Source organism: Polyergus mexicanus, unplaced genomic scaffold (assembly GCF_030449975.1).
Source record: "Polyergus mexicanus isolate NDT 795.1 unplaced genomic scaffold, iyPolMexi1.0 SCAF_15, whole genome shotgun sequence".
NCBI lineage: Eukaryota > Metazoa > Arthropoda > Insecta > Hymenoptera > Formicidae > Polyergus > Polyergus mexicanus.
Window position 1 is genome coordinate 3,528,030 of NW_027223335.1, and position 21,618 is coordinate 3,549,647.

A 21,618-nucleotide genomic window follows, 5' to 3' on the forward strand; every position below is an offset into this window, starting at 1 on the left:
TGTGTACTTATACATAATTTAAAGTAAAACTTAAATTAATCGGATATTGTAATGTTCAAGATTTAAAATGGATCGAAAATTAAATTTTTATTAAGAATTGGTATTTAAAATTTTCAATAATGCAATAAATAAATAAAGTATATACTTTTATTAACATAATAAATAATTAAAAGTTGCTTTAAAATTCATTAAAATTTGCTTTATAAATAAATATATACTTTTCCGGTGCAAAAAAAAAAATTTGTACAAAAGATCTATGAAATTGATGTCTTTTGTGTGACAAATGGCGTTATTAAGATTAAATTTAAAACTGTCAGGGTGCGGATTTGTTACTTACAAGTTTCCGGGCACGGACAGCTGGATCGACTGCTCTTGGCCGGTCATTGAAATTCGGATCCAGCTCCGAGAAGTATTGCCCCGCGAGTCCCATGTACACCATGCTTTCCTTTTTTTGCGGTATTAAAAACGCGTTAGCGAAAGTTCTCACTTACATAGATAAGTCCTTAAAAATTCTGCGATTTCGCCAAGAAATTTATTTATGTATTTACGGTATAACATTTAACGACCGAAACGAGCAGCGCCCTTTGACACATAATCCATATATCTTCTTAAGATTTAAACAAGAACATGTTGACCAAGGAGATTTATTCTTTTAGCGTAGAAACTTTTTCGTGCAATTTGAAAACTTTTACAGTACGTATTTTACCTCCCCCCCACCTTAGTAAAGTTTTCGTTCAAATGTCATTTAAAGTGAATTAAAATGCTTTTAAACTTTCAAATACATACAAATAAATAAATCTGTCCACTGTATGAATAATATAATGACACAAGAAAACACGAATTTTTATAATAATATTTCTTTCTAATTTAACATTAGAGTAAGAAACAAATAATTTAGTCGTACATTTTGAAAAGTTAGAAAAGACGGATAATAACTCCAAACCAGTTTACAAAGAGTTACGAGGATCAGCAATGTCACAATATAGGTAGATACTATTTTATTGTTGAGAGACTATCTTTATAGTTGTTAGAAAAGTAATATATGGGTTATTCGATAGATTGACAAAAGTTTCGTACCCATTTGTTACAGCGGCGATATTTATCGTAATTCTTATATTTCAGAACAAATTTAAACCCATACTATACTGTGTATCGATGCCAATATTTCTGACAACTTAAAAAAATTAAATTGCGGAAAGATAATAAATAGCAGCTCATAAAAAATATGTCTATTAATTGTGTCTAAAAAACGAGCACTACTGAGGTTAACTCAACATTAAATGAGATCGTTAAAATTAATTCTCATAATGGGCCATTACATTGATGGCAGTAAACGTTAAGCTTCGTTTAGTACGAAACACTCGCTTAGCGAAAGTACGTTACAAAAGTTCGTATAAAAGTGATTTGTTATATTTTCAAGACTAACTTTAGCAAAACTTGTGTTTCATCATCGCTCTTGTTCAGTAGAAAACGTTTTTGCTACATGTTTTTTTTTTCTATAATAGATTATACTTATGTAGATTGATTAATAAAAGGCAATAAAAAATTCATAGAAATGCACGTTTTCTCTCCTTTTATCTTGTCAACTATAATACCATAATTTAATTGACAAGGTAAAAATTACCTTTACGGTAACGATCAATTAGACAAAGTGCATTATAATGCAAATTCTTGATGACGCTTACGCAAAGACTGTGACTCTGAATGCAGAGGCATTTCGTTGCTTTTAATGGATCGTCAAAATGCGATAATAATTACAGGAACAAAAATAAATCATCGACAAAAATATAGGATAAGGTGCAGCGCGAACGAAAGATTTTCCCTCCGTAAATCATTCCAGCACAATTCCTGGCATTCAGCCATGCATAAGAGTAAGTTAAGGTTCAATCCAATTAAAGTTCTATCGCCAAGATTACGATCGTTGAAATATCTCACGATTCATTGATTGTTTGAAGATGCACTATTTACTTCGAATTCAAATATTACTAAAAATTTATTACGCTTTATATTAAATTTTTTAAGCCCGCATCAGTCATATTTAGAGAGCGTTATGTAATTTTTTTTTTTTTTTATAAGTTTAATACGATTAAGTTAATAAATCAGTTTTGGAGTTATCAAATTATTGGAAAATAAAAATTACATAATATATCCTAAAAAAAAAAAAAAAATGCATGTCAACATTTTGTTTATTCTTCTAAAGAAGAGAGGAAAAATTAAGAGATTGTTGAAACTAATTTCCAAGCATTCTGTAAACATCTTAAATTTATTAATTAAAAAAGAACATTAATAATAACTTCCAACATCTCTCTCTCTCTCTCTCTCTACCTCTCTTTTTCTGCATCTTTATTTCCATGAAAGATAAAAAGCGTAGAAATATGCATCTAATAGCAATCATCTGCTCGAGCGCACTCTGCTTCGCCAAATTTCTCATCGGTTAGCCTTTCCGCCGCTGATTATTGGCGAACCGCCAGGAATGAGATTTTACGAGCCAATTAAAATGCGCCGCCGATAGGAGCACCCGCGTTTCGCGCCCAACATTTACTGCTGTGAAAAAAAAATCAACCCCGGTTTCCATCATAGTTGCGGAAGCAGCGACGGCGTGCAATCTAACGACATGATTAACTCGCTCCGTTTCATTTCCGACAAGCACGGTTTATCGAACGGAGAAGAGTAATTCACGCGTGTTCATCAATCGCTATCACGGTTGAATGACAGCTACAATCGCGAAAGTAATATCATTCGCGCACGCGGAATCTGCGCGACACCCATAGGCACATCATACACGCAAACACGTATACACAAACATACCCACACAAAAAAATATATACATTTCGACGGCGGCGGAAAAACGTCACGGCGACCTGCATCTCGCGCCGAGAGAGAAACCCCAATATACGCCGAGGGTGGCACGCAGATGTCAGCACTTATCGCGCACCGATAGCGCATCCCCACGGGGTGTTAAAAAAAAATGCCGTCTTCAAACAACAAAGTAGAGTGCGAAATGCTCTTCACCATCGCTCGATGATGTCTATCTCCACGCTATCTCACCTCCGCGTTCGCCCTCACCCAATTTCCCTTTCCCCGTCTGCCCCACTTTCCGCACCCTTTCAGGCGTACCCCTCACCCTCCCGACCTCTACGTCCTCGTTCGCCTCGCGACCGGTGTTTCTCGTCTGCCGCTCGCCGAATGCCGCGAGTGAATCGCGACTTACTCGAGAACGGCCTCGGTCCTCTCCGGAAATTCTCGCGCATCTTCGGGGGCCACCACCGGGCTACCAATTGTTGCCCCAGTGCGTTATTCCGTGACCCGCGCCAACCTCTGCGCGAATTTCATCCCCTTCCCTCTCCTACCCGTTCCCGCTTACTATCGAAAAGCCAATTACATGATTACTACCTTTGCGTACCCCATATGCTAATCCAGCCATATGCTAATGAAGATCTAGCCAAAACGTATCAACGCTGAATCAAATGGATTTGAAACATGGAGGAAATTGTCAAAATTCAAAATACTCCCAAAAATATATAACGGGTTTAATAAAATCAGTAACTTATAAAGTTTACAAGGCATTTTTTTTTTCTCCGACAAATCTGCGAATAGAGAAAAATAGATTTGAAAGAGGAAGAATGTTGACAGATTTCAAAATTGCGTCTTTGCTAAGAAACGTACAAGATATAACAGAATTAGTCGCTTCTGAATATTTGCGAGTATTTCTCTCTCTTCTTTGATCAATTTGCAAATTTAATGCAAACTCTTCTTTCATAAAAATTCTATCAATCGTTTATTATGTTGCCAATTTATGTCAAGATAAATGATGGCATTAATTTATATATCGAGAGAGGATTGCAATAATTTTTACATTATAAAGAGTAAAGTTTAAATCGCCTACTCTTTTTGAAGGGTAAGGGTCGCATTCCTGAGTCATTTTGCTCGACGAACAGTTTAACACCAACATCATTAGTAATACGAGTGATGTGATATAATAAATTATCGTCAAACGTGTGGAAGAAGTATAGCGTGACGAAAAATCGTCAACTAAAACTCGGGGTGCTACGGTCTTCACTGCGGTAAAGTAGCAGCATGTCACGTGTGCACGAGATTTGTTCGTATATAAGCTATTTAAAGTTTATTATTTTATTTTCTGCAATTTATTTCATTTCCCGATTTCCCTCAATGTAATTTGACGACCGACTGCAAATTACATCGCTAAAATATAATTGAGAAATTAGTATTGGTTTTTCTCTCGCGCAATCAAATATAATGACGGTAATTCTGGTAAATTCCAATATTCTATACATCATTTCGTTACTATTTTTTGGTAATAGTAATAATAAAAATAATAATACTAATATAATTAATTCTTTTTATCTGAAAAACGAGCTTCTCGCTTCTTCTCTTTCTTAATAATTTCCTTAATTGTTATAAAATCTCATCATCTCAAATTTGCATATAAAAATAGATTATTGTCGTACAAAATATCATTAGCGTTTTCAAAAAATTTGCATCCTTATTATAATTATAATTCACATATATATATATATATATATAGGGTGTCCCCAATTTAAATGACAAAACTTCAAGAGCGGGGGACTGAAGAACTAAGACAAGAAGTCCTTTAGAGGTTTGCTCGTTTTTGCACATATATAAACACTTGATGTTATCCTTTACGGTGCCAATCAATTTAAGAGAGCAATTAAAAGACCGAATCGTAGATTCGGTGCACCAAATATGATTAGAACAATGTCTAGCTGCAATTAATGAGATCAGTGCTAGATGTAATGCTTGCATTGCTACAAGAGAACAACAATTTGAACAATATCTGCATTAAATAGATGATAATATAAATAAAATGTAAATAAATAAGTAAAAAAACGAAAACTTATTTTGTTTCTTTTTTTGTGATTCTTTTCGAAAATGGAGCAAAAACGAGCAAATCTCTAAAGGACTTTCTATCTTAACTTTTCGATCCCCTACACGCTCCTGAAGTTTTGCCATTTAAATTGGGGACATCCTGTGGATCAACGAAAGAAATTTTAATTATATTATTCGAATTAATTTATGCTAATAATTAGATCTCTTCACGTGTGTCGCGTATAAAGTCACGCGAATAACTAATATAATCATTTATATTGTTAATTTTAGTAAAATGAAACGTGTTGCGCGTATTTGTCGCGTCATTTATATTGCGGTAAGCGCGATAATATAAATGTGACTAATATATTATCTGTTTCATTGCGAATCATATATCTGACATCGGAAAATCGATTATATGAGATTATACTTTTAGTGATAGCCATGAGAAATACGCAGTACGCGTGACACGATAAAACTGATAACTGACTTTTTATGGCAGATTGAATCGATAATCCGCAACTCGATTAAATTGATTTCGCGCTCAATCTCAATCGTCGAGTGTGGGTATAGCGAGCTAACGCAAAACAAAACGAGCATAGTTGAGACTTTTCATGAAATGAAAATTGGACGATTTAGCGCGATGACTCTGTCCGATTTCGTGAAAATGGCATTAAGATTATAAATAAAAATTGCGGACTAAAATTACGGTTGAGAAAGAAGTAAAATATTAAAAGTTAAAGCAAACAGTCACGAAATGGAATGGATTATCAATCAAATTTGAACGTATCCATGTGTGACCATACAATGATTGAGTGATCGATGATACTCTGATTTCACTGAATAATAGTAAAATGGTGTAATGGTGTAAACGTACACCATACTATTCGGTGTGACATTACAGTACCATCAATAACTCGACATGTGTCGATGATTTCATGTATATAGTTTTGTATATATGCGTGTCCGTGTGTAAAATTACAACTACATATATATATACATATATATAATTTTATATGCAAACATATAAAAAATAAAAATACACATAAACACACATTATCCGCACATCTACACAATTTTTTTCACATCCATTAGATAATAATTTAGAAATAGATTTTTTTGATAGAGAAAAAGAGAGAGAGAGAGAGAGAGAGAAAGAGATTTGTAGCCGATTTTTTTCCTAACGTAATCGAGTAACGTCATAAGAAATGGAGAAAAACAAACGGCATCATAAGAAATCAACTTTTAAACTTTCTTCTAAAAAATATGTAAATGTAATGCTATATTTGTTATTCGTTTTACTATGAAAAATCTTTTTCTTTTTATAATTTTGGTAAAAAGGATAATTGTTGATTTCGGAAAAAAAATCGAAAGTGTGGGCATTTACATTAAAGAATAATTTTCCCATTATAAGAGGTAAGAATAAATATCTGAACGAAGAGCTCGAGTATTTCTTTGTAAATCTTCATCTCTAAATAAAAATTAATTAAAAATTCTTTTAAAGAATTAATTAAAAGATACAATTATATCAACCATGCTTATCGACGATTCTAATATTACAATCAATAATTTTTATTCATACAAGAGAGATTAAATTCTAAAATTATTCAATTTCTCGTCGAAAGTGTTTATCACAATTTTATATTTAATGCAACAAATTATTTCTCTGTTTATATAGCACAAATCAGTCTAGATAAACCTTCAATGTTTTTTATTCAACATACGGTAGGGACATACCGCCACCTTGCAACCCTTAAAGAAAGCGTATTACTTTGATTCATTTATTCTACGAGAAATAGTTATCGACAGAGATTTATTCTTACATCAAAGTTACACGATTAAAAAAGCTTTCCATGCATAATTCATCGTAATAAAACTCGATAACAGCGAAGACAAACAATCACAAGAAATATGCAATTGCGTTATAATGTATAATCGAAAAATAATTTGTTTTAATAATAAAATTATCGACTTAGGATGCAACGTCTATATTTTAGCACGGTTTTAATTTTCCGATGCATGAGAAGAGCAAGAGATAACACCAATAATATAATAATAGTAATTTTGAGAATATTATTTGTACAACTAAATTCCATAATAGCATACATTATATGCATATTTATGATAAATAAATACACGTCAAATTTATGCATACGCGCACAGACGCATTTCGTCGCTCTGTAAGTGCGATAAAAGATTAAATAATGTTGAAGACGTTTATTTAATCTTTTACAATTATAAACAAATGTTTATTTCACTTATAAACATCTTCAATGAATTCATTTAACTCTTTCCTTTTCGATTCTTTAATTCCCTGTTATCACATCGTTTTATGCATTTTTCTTTGTAGCCAAAGAGATTTCTACAACTAAAAAATAAGTATATACTCTCAGAGCGCGAGAAAAAGAATGTATTTCATTGCATTTATATAAATTTGTTTCATTTTTGCAATATTTACGCGTTAAAATATACTCCACACTGCTCTATTTAAACTATATGTAAACGGAGAAAAGAATTGATGACATCGGATAGAAAAAAATATATTATCCATCCCATTAATCAATACGAACAATTTCCGTATACAAATCCTCTCAGTTCAAAGAGGATTAGCATGACAATTTAGCAAATATTGATGTTGATGATGATAGTAATATTGATGATATTGATGTTGATGATGATACTAATGTTTTAAAAAATAAATATTGTGTAAAACGTATACGTCATTTTCTAAGAATATATACGTTCTCCCAGATTTAAGGTATAATTCGATTTTTGAAAATAAGATACTAATTTACATAAAAATATTACGTAAAATATATGTAAAAAAATTATCACACGATTTCTTTACAACTAATGATCAATTACATTTCTTTCGAAGAAGAAAAAATGTTTGCACGGACATATCAGAATTAAAAGTTTTCGAAACTTTCAATCGAAATTTTCTACTTTGCCGTTTCAGCGAAATTATTGCGATGCCCGTTACTCTTTGCGTTTCGTTACGATTAGCAACTGTGGAATTTTCTTAATTGCTTGTAAAACTTTCTTCTTTCCTTCAAAAAAAAAAAAAAAAAAAAAAAAAAAAAAAAAAAAAAAAAAATTAAACGTTTTACTAAATTGTAAAGATAATTTAATGTACCATTAATTTCCCCTTTGAATCTGACATAGCGATAATATCCTTACGCTTATATCGCATTCATATATTTATTGACAAAAATAAATTATTTTCAAAATCGATTAAAATAATAAAGAAAAAGAATATATAAAAAAATATTGCTAAGTGCTTTTTTTTTCTTTCTCCCTTGTTATAAATATCTGTGTAATTTTCTTACCGCTAATGTGTCATTATAAATTGATATTATGTTATTAACTGAAATGTTACTTATATCATTCTTATTTTGAAAATTCTTGTCGTTGCTTGAAAAAATTCCGAGAGGTACCGGAGATCATCCTTTAGTGAAACATCGCTCTATTATAATCGTCTGTCGCGAGCAAACCGAAGACATTTAACCGCTTTTATCGGGCGGGCTTCGAGGATTGACATGTCGTTAAAAAGCCGAGTACCTCGTTCCGATCGATGGATCTGTTAGTGTATCGTCTCTCTCTTTCCTTCTCTCTCTTCAGATGCAACATGGTGAAATAGCGGCGCGCGCAATGCGCGCCTTTCCCGCACAAACTCGTTCCGTCCACGGCATATTTTGTTACTTGCGAGGTTTTGCGGATAAAATCTTCTCTCTCCGTCAATCGCGAAACGAAAAATTTGCCCCTAATTCGCCATTGTATCGATAATTAAACGCGCGCGCCTGTCTTCGATATAACGCGAAGCACTGAATTATTTAATATCTCGATAAATATATACGTATATCGTGTCGGGATATTACAACTGTAAACACGTCATATGTAATGGCACAGCTTCATCGTTGCTTGTACGGAGTAGGTTAATTACACCGAGAGGACTACCATCCGCATTTCCCCCTATACCGAAAATCATACATATATTATAGAGCAGCTGGTGTCATTTAAAGCCGATATGCAGTTAAAGGAGGAGGGAATTTCAGCGCATTGTGCTCCCCCCGATTCCAAAATCGCGTACATATACAGGGTGTCCCATTTTAATCTCCTCAGGCAAATATCTCAAAAACCAAGCCCGGAAGAGAAAAATGTTTCGGACAAAAATTGTTCGGTTTCGAGGGGGCCATAAGATGGTGACAATGATTTGACCTTGGAAAATCATTTGAAGATCATGTAAAGGTCAACTTTAAAATCTTAAATGGAAACCCCCATTTTTTATTTAGTATTCTTGTAGCTGACATCGAGAGCTTTCCAAAACACTATAATAAAATATATTTTCATTAAGTACTTTTTGAGTTATTTTATATTTTAATCTGACATATTTTGATATAAAAAATAAAATATTTCGTAAAATATTCAGTTCTCGATAATTTTACCGTAATACTTCTATGTACAGAATAATAAGACAAATTAATTAGTGCCAAAAAAAAAACAAATGATTGTTTAAAAATATACATTGTAAATAATTTTCTCAAAAACAATTTTTTTTTTTTTATACTAATTGATTTGTCTCATTATTCTGTACATAGAAGTATTACGATTATAAGATTATCGAAAACTAAATATTTTACGAGATATTTAATTTTTTATATCAAAATATGTCAGATTAAAATATAAAATAACTCAAAAAGTACTTAATAACAAAATACTTTATTATAGTGTTTTGGAAAGCTCTCGATATCAGCTACAAGAATACTAAATAACAAATGGGGATTTCCATTTAAGATTTTAAAGTTGACCTTCACATGACCTTCAAATGATTTTCCAAGACCAAATCATTGTCACCATCTTATGGCCCCCTCGAAACCAAACAACTTTTGTCTGAAACATTTTTCTCTTCCGGGCTTGGTTCTTGAGATATTTGCCTGAGGAGATTAAAATGGGACACCCTGTATATGTATACACGTACAATATACCGGGAGACGATTGTAATGGATATAATACATATTGCGAGAAATTCGATATCACTGATCAAACGTCTGATTTCCATTTCCCGAATTGCAAATTCTTCACCGGGATTCACGACGATCGTTACACGGTGAAGCGCATACGTCATTGCAAATCCGGCTGAGCGATAAGTCCCGCGTAAACTTATCGCGTTGCGAAAAACTGACGGAACCGATCCTGTTACTAGCGGAACAGATACACGCTCGATATATCAAGGAATAAGAAATTATTACGGAAAGTATAACAGCTCTCGTCGAAAGAAAGTTTTACGAGATAGAAAGAAATTCTTTTCCAAATAACGATGTATTCGATTAATAACGTGAATGACGCAAGTATTGTATTATAATAATCAAGTATTTTTATCGAAGATCTTTCGATTGTATATTCGAAACTTGCATTAATTTATAATAATTATTGAAAATGTAATTATATCAAATAAGACGTTTATTTTGTTTCGTAATCTTTATATACATGTATATAAAGCCCTTTACATTTTAATCCAATTTCATCGACAACGGATAATGTATTCGTCCACAGATAAAAATACACATATTTTCTTATATATAAAATATTACATTATTATTCAACAGAATGCATATGTTTCGCGTTTTAGCATTTCTTTCTCATCGCGCGAGTTCAAAGTCGTCACAGAAATTGATATGTCTGTAAACAACGTAACGTCTGATTCATAGTATAAAAGAATCCAGAGTTTAATCAAGTACAATCATAAACCTAACCACTTGTCTTTTAATTAGTCCGCGTATATTTATAAGCGACCCTCATGTCGAACGTTGTCCGAACGATGAATAAATAACGATGATGGGACATTGGCTGAAGAGCAAATGACAAACCAAACCCCGCGGCGAGAGCGAAAGTGGAAGAGGACAGGCAAGACTAAGCCTAGAGAAAATGGTATTCATAATCGACGAACAGCGTTTGCAAATGAAAAGAATCGAAATTGGGTCAAGCGCGTGATTATATCATCCCGAGAATAAATGTGCACAGTTTCGCGCGAGAGGAGGCGCGGAACCGATCGAAAAGCGTTGAGATTTTAACGAAAGAAGCTTAAACTTTTACGACAAAGAAGAAAAAAGAAAAATAGAAAATGAGGAGCTCCCTTTGTGCCGACGTAATCTCCAAATGTTCGTAGTGGACGGAGTGAAACGTTTCCGTTACTCCGATAAAAAGAAATACGGATTTCCCGAAGGGGATGACGGCGCAGGGAAAACTCTCCTCTCTTTTGAGTCGTCGTATAAACCGATGGAAAGCCCTCCGTGTGCATCGAGGTATCTCGTTTGAGATCCCATTCTCGGTTCACGTCCGTTGAATATCGTGCATCTGACGACTGCAAATTCAGTCGAATTGCCAAAAGTTCAGGCGATCTTTACGTAATCGTTCTTATTACGATTTACGCTACATTAATTAAGTTTACAATGGAAAATTCCGCGTCTCTTTTAGCAATCCTCGAAGGATTTATCAAAAGATCTACCAAAAGACGTATCTCGCCTATTGATCGCGAAATTAATTAGCAAACTCCAAAGCGAACTGTGTGTATTTATGTGTATTCCACATAAAGCTCTCTCTCGCAATGTACGGTATATTATATAGTAAACGCCCCGCTATACAATTATATAATCTAATTATTATTATAAAGGAATCGTATATATGAACTTTTATTATCATATTACAATATTATTATAACGATGAATAATTTTCTCGCGGCTACATGCAAAATACGATATACAAACGCGCAAACTTCGCGCACCAATAGTATTTTATTGTTTAATCGAGTTTCGAAATAATTGAACTATATGAATAAACACGTAAATGGCTTAATTAATTGGATTAGGATTAGAACAAACAGAGTGAAACAATATTTTAAATGGATTTTTCACCGTGGTTAAATAAGGCGAAAGTATTAAGGAGATAAATATTTTTTCATTATATTCGATTTTCATGAATATTAGCTTTTGACTTTTTCAAGAACGGACGTAGATTATAAGTCCAGCTTTTTTCATATCCGTAAAACTTAAATTGCAGATCTTTTATCACCATAATTAGTACGTATCAATCGACTTTAGAAAGAAAATTTATTAGCCGACAATTTAACGAAAATGTTGTTGATTTTTCCTGTACTTCCCGCTCGTAAATTTTCAAATTTTCCATCTCGATCTTCCCATCTTAAATAATAATTTGCCGAGTACTTTGGGGAGAGAGATCCGCAATAAAGAATCGGTGCTTGGTCCTGCACAGGGAACATAAATTGGCCAGACTTATACACGGTAAGAGAAATCACGTTGATGGCAAGCTAAATTACACTCGCGATCGAAGAGCCCGCTATATTAGAAAATACGGCAAAAAATCGGGGAACTAATAGAACAATAGCCCTATGCTCGTGATTCGTTTATTTACCGCGCAAAACATCTTGATTTAGATCCTCGAGATTGCGCCGAATAGTTTTCTTACCATGACACATCCACAACTTGCCAGAAAATTTTATCGGTCCAATATTCGCGGACGATAATATTCAAACTGATTCCCCTTCACTCCCGTTTTTCTATATTTTTTCAGACATCATTTTTTCCATAAACGTTACTCTTCCTTATTATTAAATATTGAATTAATCAACTTCTCATAAATATACATTAACGTTGAAGCAAGTTTCCTATGGCCGAGTTGCATTACTCGATCACTTTGATTAGTTCATTTATCATTATTCTGAATATTAATTAATCAAGATGGTTTTCTCGATCTTTTCATTTACATTACGTAGTATCCGTCTTATATTTCCTTTGAGAAATTATAACGATTCTGTTACATTTCGCATATATCCATCCATCCGTCCTCAATCTAACCAGAATGTTTATCCGATGGATCAGTTCGTACATAATTGAGACAAGTTTCAAGAGTCTTGACATAAAACGAGAAAAGAACGTTTGAGAGAAAGAAAGGAATATTTTATTATAACCGTCCTGAGGTCGGGGTGAATTATACACGCCAGCATTGACATATCGAATAATGCGTAATTTCGAAAATATAGAATGATCGATGAACCGCACGGTGACTCTGGTTCCAAAGGCGAACCAGAGTCTCCATCAGCTGTCGAGCAGCACTTGGTCGGCCTGGCACTTTCCGCTAGCAATCTCGGCGTGCTCTCATATCGTATCATCGCCGAGTTTGCCGTAAGTTACGCCACGTGGACACACGCGACCTGTGTTGATGGGTCAGGCTTCTACACAATGCGCTACCAGACCGCCAACTTTCGTTATATCGGCTTTATGCGGCGAGTCTGAGAGGATTTACTAAGTAAAAAAAAATGAGACACTTGGTATGTCGACGACGAAAGGTATCTATCGAGAGATAATATTCTCTGTACAGATTGTGACCTTTGTGTGACAAAAAGAATTCAGTAATCTACTTTGATCGACGCGAAAAAAAGAAGAATGGGATATTTAATCCGTAAACTTAACAATCTTTCTGACAAGAGTAATAATAATTATAAAATCTAAGTTAAAAAAATTATGTTAACTTAAATTGGATTGTCAATTTAAATCATCAGAAAATTATTAAGAAATTAATGTTTAGTTAAGATTCCATTATCGTGAAAGATTCGCAGACTACATTTCAACATCTTATTTTTCTTATTAAAATTTAAATCTTTTAAAATTGAGAATTACTTTCACAGTAAGTGATTTGTACCCAGCGCGTCGGTTTAAAATTGTTAATAACTAATCTTCTAAGGACGCTAAAATTTGTCGTCCTCCGCGGAATATATAAATGACTAATCACAACAAATCTTTTGCAAAAGATCTCTCCACGCGTACAATCGTCTCTTTGTATTATTTTTGCTAATTTGCTTTACAAATAAGAATCAATATTCAATATTTTTTCGCGAGTTACAAGTCTCGCTCGTTTATTCAATTATGTGACTACTGACATATGTGACACTGAACGGTGTTATACATTCAGAATATCAAAACTTCGACAGGCTAGATTTTTTTTTGTCGTAACACGAAACACAATACGTGAATAATAATATTTATTCTTCTGTCGTAGAAATATATTAAAGAACTCAATATGTCAATCAACTTTGACCTACATGTACGTTGCTTTCATATGCAGAGATTCCAAAATCTTGATTATAATTAAAAGATCGACAATAAAATGTATCTAATGTGTGGAAAAAAAAATAATAAAATGATTCTTCAAAATTTAATTAGTCTCGCAATTTGACGTATTTTAATCGTGCGTTGAAATAAAACTCTATATACTTAACAAAATTGACGATAGTGAAGATTAAAGAATTTTAAGATCGAAAAAAAATGATATTCAAAATTTAATTCCTGTAACTTTTGTAATTGTCGTCATTTTTTTTAGCACGCATCTTAAACATTCATCTTAATTACCAAAAATACGCCTTAATTATCAAAAATTGTAGAAATCTCCAGATTATGAATAGGCATAATTTTCTTTTGTTTAAGACTGCTTTTCGAGCCATTCCAATCCATTAACTATATTGACGTAGAATTAGAGACATTGATTATTGAGCGCTGTTATAAGTACGGGGGGGGGGGGGGGGGGGGAAACGACAGGAAGCGAATCAATTCTTGGAAGGAATCCGAATGGAAACCATTTTGCCATTCGTATTACTTACTTTGGATCATTATCGCGAAAATGAAAGCGTCGAAAATACGACAGACATGGCGGATTGAGAAACCAAGGGGTCATAACGAGAGCGGCATTTGAGCCAGATGTTGCCTGACATTCTTGCACTTTGAAAACTAATAATTTAATTGCTCTTACAAGGCGCTCGCGCCCGACCCTGTCGCAGGTCGCAGTTGCAATTTTGCTCTACGCTTTGCTCGAAGGTTGCTACTTCGTTGTGTGCGATAATAACATTAACCGTACGTTCTTGTCGCTGTCAACGCGACCGTTGGCTCATGTGAGTATAAGTCGCCGGGAATAAACATAACATTATGAACATGACGTGGAAAACTCGAAGATCCGCAACACTTTTTCAGAACATCTTGATAAATTGATCGATATTTTCAACAAAAGAATCAAGGAAAAATAATAATCATTTCTCGTAAGCCTTTTATGATTTCGATCTCATTCTAACTTGACAAAAAAATTGGAGAAATTTGAGATTGTAATTATAAAAATCAAATATATGACAAATAACGTGTCGTGTGGAAAAATTTTATTCCGTTCAAAATTAAATATATTGTTGGAACTTTCAACTAGCGAAAAATTTATATTGTAAAAATTAAAATTAATAAATCTTTATCATGAAATATTGAGTCTATTACACGTGCAAAAAGATTGCAATTAATTCTCTGCATCTACTCTATAACGGCCACATTAATATTGTGTATTTTGAACAATCATATTATATCATCATATCAATTTTAACTATTTTGAATATATTTTGACGTCAGATTTTTTTTATTCGGCAATTTAAAAACTTCTTAAATGTTTGATAAGCAATGAAGACAAATATTCGATAAGATTGTCCGTATGTGATTCAATAGTTTAATTTCAATTTTACTTTAACTAATTACAAAATTTTCTCATAATAAATTTTCTAATATTCAATCACAAAAATCTTATCAATCTTTTAATCCTCACATTAAACTTCTTTTAAAGATCAAAAGTTTTAATATTCTTGTTAATCTCATTACGAGAAATCAAATTCGAATATATAACATAATTAAATAATAAGTCGTTGCTTTAATAAAAACGGTATGTAAATAATAACGTGCTATACGTCATCGAATTCTTCCGATTGAATGAGGGGGGTGAAGGGAGGGAGAAGTAACGACTCGAGACAATCCTTCTATATCGTATTATCTCTCGAATCGTGATCCGTTCGTGCTTTAATAATTTGTTGAAATGCGTATTTTATGTCATTTATTCGATCGAAAACTATCACGCGGATCGTGTATATTTATTCATTTCTAACGAGAGATAGAATACAATGCGTACACTATTCGTTAGCGACGGAGATGGTCTTGTTTAACAAATTTAATCCCGCGATTTTACAATGCTAAACAGATCGTGCGACTCCGTCGTACAATTCCGTCGTAATGTAAAGTGCGTAATTAACGTCGGAATGCTATGTAAAGCGCTATGCGATCGTCGTATTCTAGTGATTACTGCGCACGCGATTGTAATGAACTGTTTTAGGAGTACGTCTCACGTAAACATCAACGAAAGAGTGGTAAAGGACAAACAACACATACACATATACATAAGAGAGAAGAAGACCCGAAAATGTCAGCCAATGGCGAAGTAATCATGGAGCGAGTAATTTAATTTTGTTAATTTATTATTTGTAAAATTAATTATTTGCCTATATTTGCAATAGCGATACAATTTGTTTTCTAATTTATTGTTTCGCTCATTTACATGCGCGTTATAATTGCAGCATATTAAAATACTTTTGAAAAAAACAATTTTAATCTCAAATTTCGATAAAAAATCATAACGTAACAGAGCATTCTAAAATTTGAATTTATATATATTGAATATACAAAAATTATAGAGAAAATGCGATTATTTCGTTGCGTGAATGAAAAAAAAAAAAAAATTTACCGAATTGTGTGTCTGTTAAATTGATTACAAAATCTGCACGTATAATTATTAAAGCGTTTGCATATAGCAATACCATCGTATCTTTTCATGAAAATGCGAGAAATCATGACATTTTCAATTAATAAATATAATATTGTCGGATATTAAAGCGATCTCTCATTCGCGTCAATGATCATTCGCTTGATTTTAACAAATTTGACATTTACTGACTGTAATTAATTTGAAACACTCTTATAACAATTTAATATATAAAGCGTGCAAAATCCTATATATCAGAAAAATAATATTTTCATTTCATAAATAGTTCAATAAACTATTAAAATATTTTTTTAACCTTTTTAGAAAGACAAATAACGAATGTATATAAAATTTATCTGTTTATTTTATTTAAAATTATTGGATATTTCCACATGTATCATATATATATATATGCAAGTTTCAGTTTTAATTTTTCAATTAAATTTATACGTAAATTCATTACGTTTCCAAAAACATATGCGTGTTATGTTATTTACATGAAATTTATTAAAATAACTTTTATAGTGTAAATACGTTTCTTATATCTTAATAGAAGTTATAACATATGTATAATTTTAATATACATTATGTCTTAAAATTGATAAACAATTACACATAAATATATAATATTGGATTTTAAGAAATTCCTTCCTATATCTATACTATTTTCTATTATGCAATTAGTTTGTAAAATTTGTTAGCGGGTTTGTTAACATCGCTGCATTGGCGCTGACTGTCGCAATAGGACGATCGATAATATTTGACCCTTACGATGAGTGAATCAACAATACCATCTAGCACCGATGCGATATCAAACATGTGCGCTACGTCACATTTACATTTCACTCGCCTCGGTACGAATAGCGCGCGAGTTCTTTTTGAATATGAAATATTAGTCGTATTCAAGCAAGCGAGTCGATCGATCTTCGAATTCAAATATTCTCAATTAATTTATTATTGGTTAATTTATTATTTAAAATTCTCCAGGTATCACTTGTATTAAAAGCGATTCATTACAGGATTTCGCAATGAAACAATTATTTTAATTTTTTTCGTTATTGATAATAGCGGATGCAAAAGAACCGACAGTCTAAAAAATTAAAATTGTGAAAATCGAAATTAAAAATAATGAAGAGAAAATGAAGCAAAAAATCTTGATTTTAAAGAATTAATGACACCGTATATATATATTAAAAAAGATACTCGTGTAATTTTAATAATTATATATTATAATTAATTAATACATATGATATATTTTTATATTAATATCATAATATCTTTTCCTCTTTTTCTCTTTTTTGTTTAACAAGCCTTTCTCATAAAAACATTACATTTTAATGTACAATTAAACGAATCGTTTAATTACAATAAAGTTGTGAGAAAATAAATAACGCTAAAAAATGGACGAAAAATTTCTTGTTGATGTTCGCAATCTTTATTAATTATTTGTAACACGAAAGCAAATATAATGCTACGTTGTTTTTATCAAGAGAAAACACAACATCTCGAATTGATAAAAGAAATCCGCAGAGAAAGATGCGAAAGGAAATATACGGATCCTGAGCTCTCTGTACATAGAATCAAATATAGATTCCCCATTTTGGTGATTGCAATGTAACTCCCATGATACACTGACGGATTATTATCGATTATTGAACTGACCGTTTGCACGAACGCGTGATTACCTAATCCGTTGTTAAATTTCAATTAATGTCCACCGAAGCTTCGGAATTTCCACGAATCTCGGCGATAATTCTGATGGGCGGAAAGAAAGGGAGGGGAAAAATCAAGACCAACGTGAAAATTTTATCCGCGAAAATCGGGTCAAAGGATGTAACGGTACACGTGATAGCGACCCATGGATATAAATCACCGCGGGCGCAGTGAATATTCAATTTATGCTAATGAAAATTTTGTAAATCCCACGCGCGGCGTTACATAATTTACGACTCGTATCCTCGACGGGAAAACCTCCTTGGACGAAAGCTTTTTTACGATCGCGATCGACGATCAATCGCGATAGATTCAATTCGCGACGAGAGCGAAAAATGTCTCCGTAAATGTGTCTTTTTGCGAACGAGCACGACCGATGTAACTTTACCGACTCGTGCTTCCCGATGCGCTTCCCGATGGGGACCGCGGTATCAATCATTAGAATCCAAGTCGACTGGCTGACGGATTTCCCTGCGGATTGAGAAGAGGAGAGATGACACGATGCGAAACGACCGATCGGGGTGTCTTCTCGTCTCTCCTATGCCATCACGAAGGTCGACGAGTAACTTGAGGGTAGTTCTCTCCCCGACGACCAAGGTTCGCAAACTCAACGAACGATCTCGCGGCAACGAAACTTACATAATGTAAATTGGATGGGACCAAGTTTGCCCGCTTGTGACATAAGTACGCGTAATACAATACGAAGAAGTTTCACCTATGATGAAATAGGATAGGATGATGGTGTTATGAGCAAAATTATATCCTGAAAGGGATGAAGGCTTATATTATGCTTATCTTGTCCAATCGTTCGCGGCAAAATTTATTATAACAATGTATGTTTTTTTATAACAAGAATATGTTTTTTTGTAAGAGATATTTATAAGAATTAGGTTGCATTCAAAATTACCCTGGATTTGAATTCTTTGTGTTTGTATTGTAGCATAGATGAAATGATAATCCAGAAGAAAACAGAAAATCATTAAGTTAGCAACCTTATTTAATATTCAGTTTCAATATTGTGTGAGTGATATATCGGGGCCTTTATTTTCACCACATTCGAAAAACACACATATATAGATATACATAAATACACACATATATATATATATATATATATATATATATATATATATATATATATGGTATATATTATAAATTAATTACTGTATTATAATTAGAACTCTGATTTGCTAATGTATTCAATAGAACTTTTACTACACAACTTGCTGTGTTATATGGAGTTCTCATGAATTTTAAAACTTCCCGGAAAAAAAACAATCTCTTTTTATATACACTGCGTAAACACACAAAAGCATTATTAGACCATTAAAAGTCGGTTTATGCTTCACTAGCGGCGCAATTTTTTGTGCAATTACGATGCAATCTGATTCACGACCGTATTTGTGCTCCAAACTTTTGCTGCCAAGAGCCAACACAAATTCGAGACAAAAGTGTATCTACAGAAATACATACGTATTATGTCTTACATTATTCACGTTACCAAAATAGCATAATACAATATTACAAAAGAGAAAACGGGGAGAAAAGTAACTCTCCCCGCTATTTATATGGCTAACACATGAACGGAATATCCAAAAACATTATTTACAAAATGCCAAACTTCCTATGAAAGTTCAACAAGATAGATGTTGCCATATCCTGAAAACTTTAGTCATCTTAATATAAGATGGAAATAAAGTAATATAGAAAGACGATGGGAGAAAACCTGTTTTCCATTTATGTGAAGTACTGCAGAATAATGCGTATATGAAAGGAATAGATGCGTTTCCTTCACCATCTCAGAGAAAATGTTACAAAAAGAAAAGTACAAAGAGAAATGTACTAGAAGAAGAGATAAACTTTATATGTGCGGTGGCAATATCTGGAAAATGCGCGTATAATTCCCAGCGCTGTCATTTTAAGTATGAACGTCATAAGTAAATATATGCACTTTGAGAGCTTTTAAAATATAAAAATAATGTAATTTAGCATCTCCTCGAGAGGTAAATGTTATATAATATAATTCGTCGGCATTGATCGAAAAAAAAAATATATATATATATATATATCATAATATATTTAGTTTTCTTATATATATATTTTTTTTTTATTAAATTTTTTTAATATCATATTTTTAGATTTTACAATTTAAAATTATTTTTTGCGAGCTTGGAAAACAATATAATGTTGTTTAAGAAGTTTTGATTGTAAAATTATCTATTTACACGGGACGTTTCGTCAAAACGAAAATGAATATATTCTTCGGACATATACGCGAATCTTCACAAAATTTTCATAAATTTATTCGTCCACGTAACGAGAAAAGAATTACAGGCTAATAAGTATGACAAATAGAAGTCGCGCGGGTAATTTCGTCTCTTTATTTTTCCCGAGCAAATTTGTCTCGGCGCGTTGTGGTCGATCAAGTCCCACGTGAAAATCGTTTCACGTATGTGGAAAGAGAGAAAGAGAGAGAGAGAGAGAGAGAGAGAGAGAGAGAGAGAGAGTGAAAAAAGGGAGAAAAGTTTAGTCGGCGGCCTCGTATGCGATGATCATTCGACGTTCACGTGATCATGAACTTTGCGCGCGTGGAAGAAAATAGCGCTTTGTAAGATGACGAGGTAATGTTGCACAAAGGCAAGCGAACCCTTGCTTCTCTTGCGCGTATTCCTTTATACGTAGTACGTAGTAACCCCTCTCCCCCCTCGCCACCCTTTTTCCGATTCTCGTCCCGTATGGCATCGATCGGCGCACCGTCGTAAAGACGAAAGCGGAGTTTCCGAATTAATTATACTTGCTCGTTCTCGTAAGCGACGTTTCAACGAGGAGGAAGGAAAGATGCGCGCAAAACCGTCCCTTTATCTCATTCGAACAACGACGTATGCTATTACAAGTAATCGATCACGGACTAGGGGGTCACGGGATATTTATGTCCTTGCGTTCTCTCTCTTTCTGTCTTTCTTTGTTTTCTCCTCTCTCTCTCTCTCTCTCTCTCTCTCTCTCTCTCTCTCTTTCGCTCTTCTTTAACAAAACGGGATAAACTATATAATAAATTCCTAGAGGAAAGAGAAAGTTTTTTTTCTCTTTCTCTCGATCTATTTATCTATCTCTCTTTCAAATATTAAAATAAAAGTCAATCGAATAATAATTTAAGATCGATATTCTTTATTGCGATATAATATATAACGTGTGGAAAAAGAGCAAATTTTTTATTCTTTTCTCCTACGAACTTTTCTGTAATCCTACATACAATTTTATACGAATCTGCGAATTTTCATGATAAAATTCGGTGAAGAGAACTGCTTCCGGCAATTTTATCTCGCATTCGACTTGATTAATAGTTCAATTTTCAAAACCAAATGGTTACGTTGGAGGAAGAAATAACCGCGTATAGAATTCGCCTGCCTATGCAAAATGGTTTTACACGGA

At 33.1% G+C, this 21,618-nt stretch overlaps 1 protein-coding gene across 1 annotated transcript in view; it reads right to left on the bottom strand.

Moving 5' to 3' along the window:
* The window catches only part of Syt7 (Synaptotagmin 7), a 90,932-nt gene extending 87,666 nt beyond the window's left edge, over positions 1 to 3,266 (bottom strand). Inside the window, 4 exon segments of the mRNA XM_070307868.1 lie at positions 338 to 445; positions 3,049 to 3,105; positions 3,107 to 3,157; positions 3,159 to 3,266. Coding sequence (XP_070163969.1) covers positions 338 to 445; positions 3,049 to 3,105; positions 3,107 to 3,157; positions 3,159 to 3,251 — 309 coding nt within the window. The 5' untranslated portion in view covers positions 3,252 to 3,266.
* Positions 3,267 to 21,618: the final 18,352 nt, after the last annotated feature.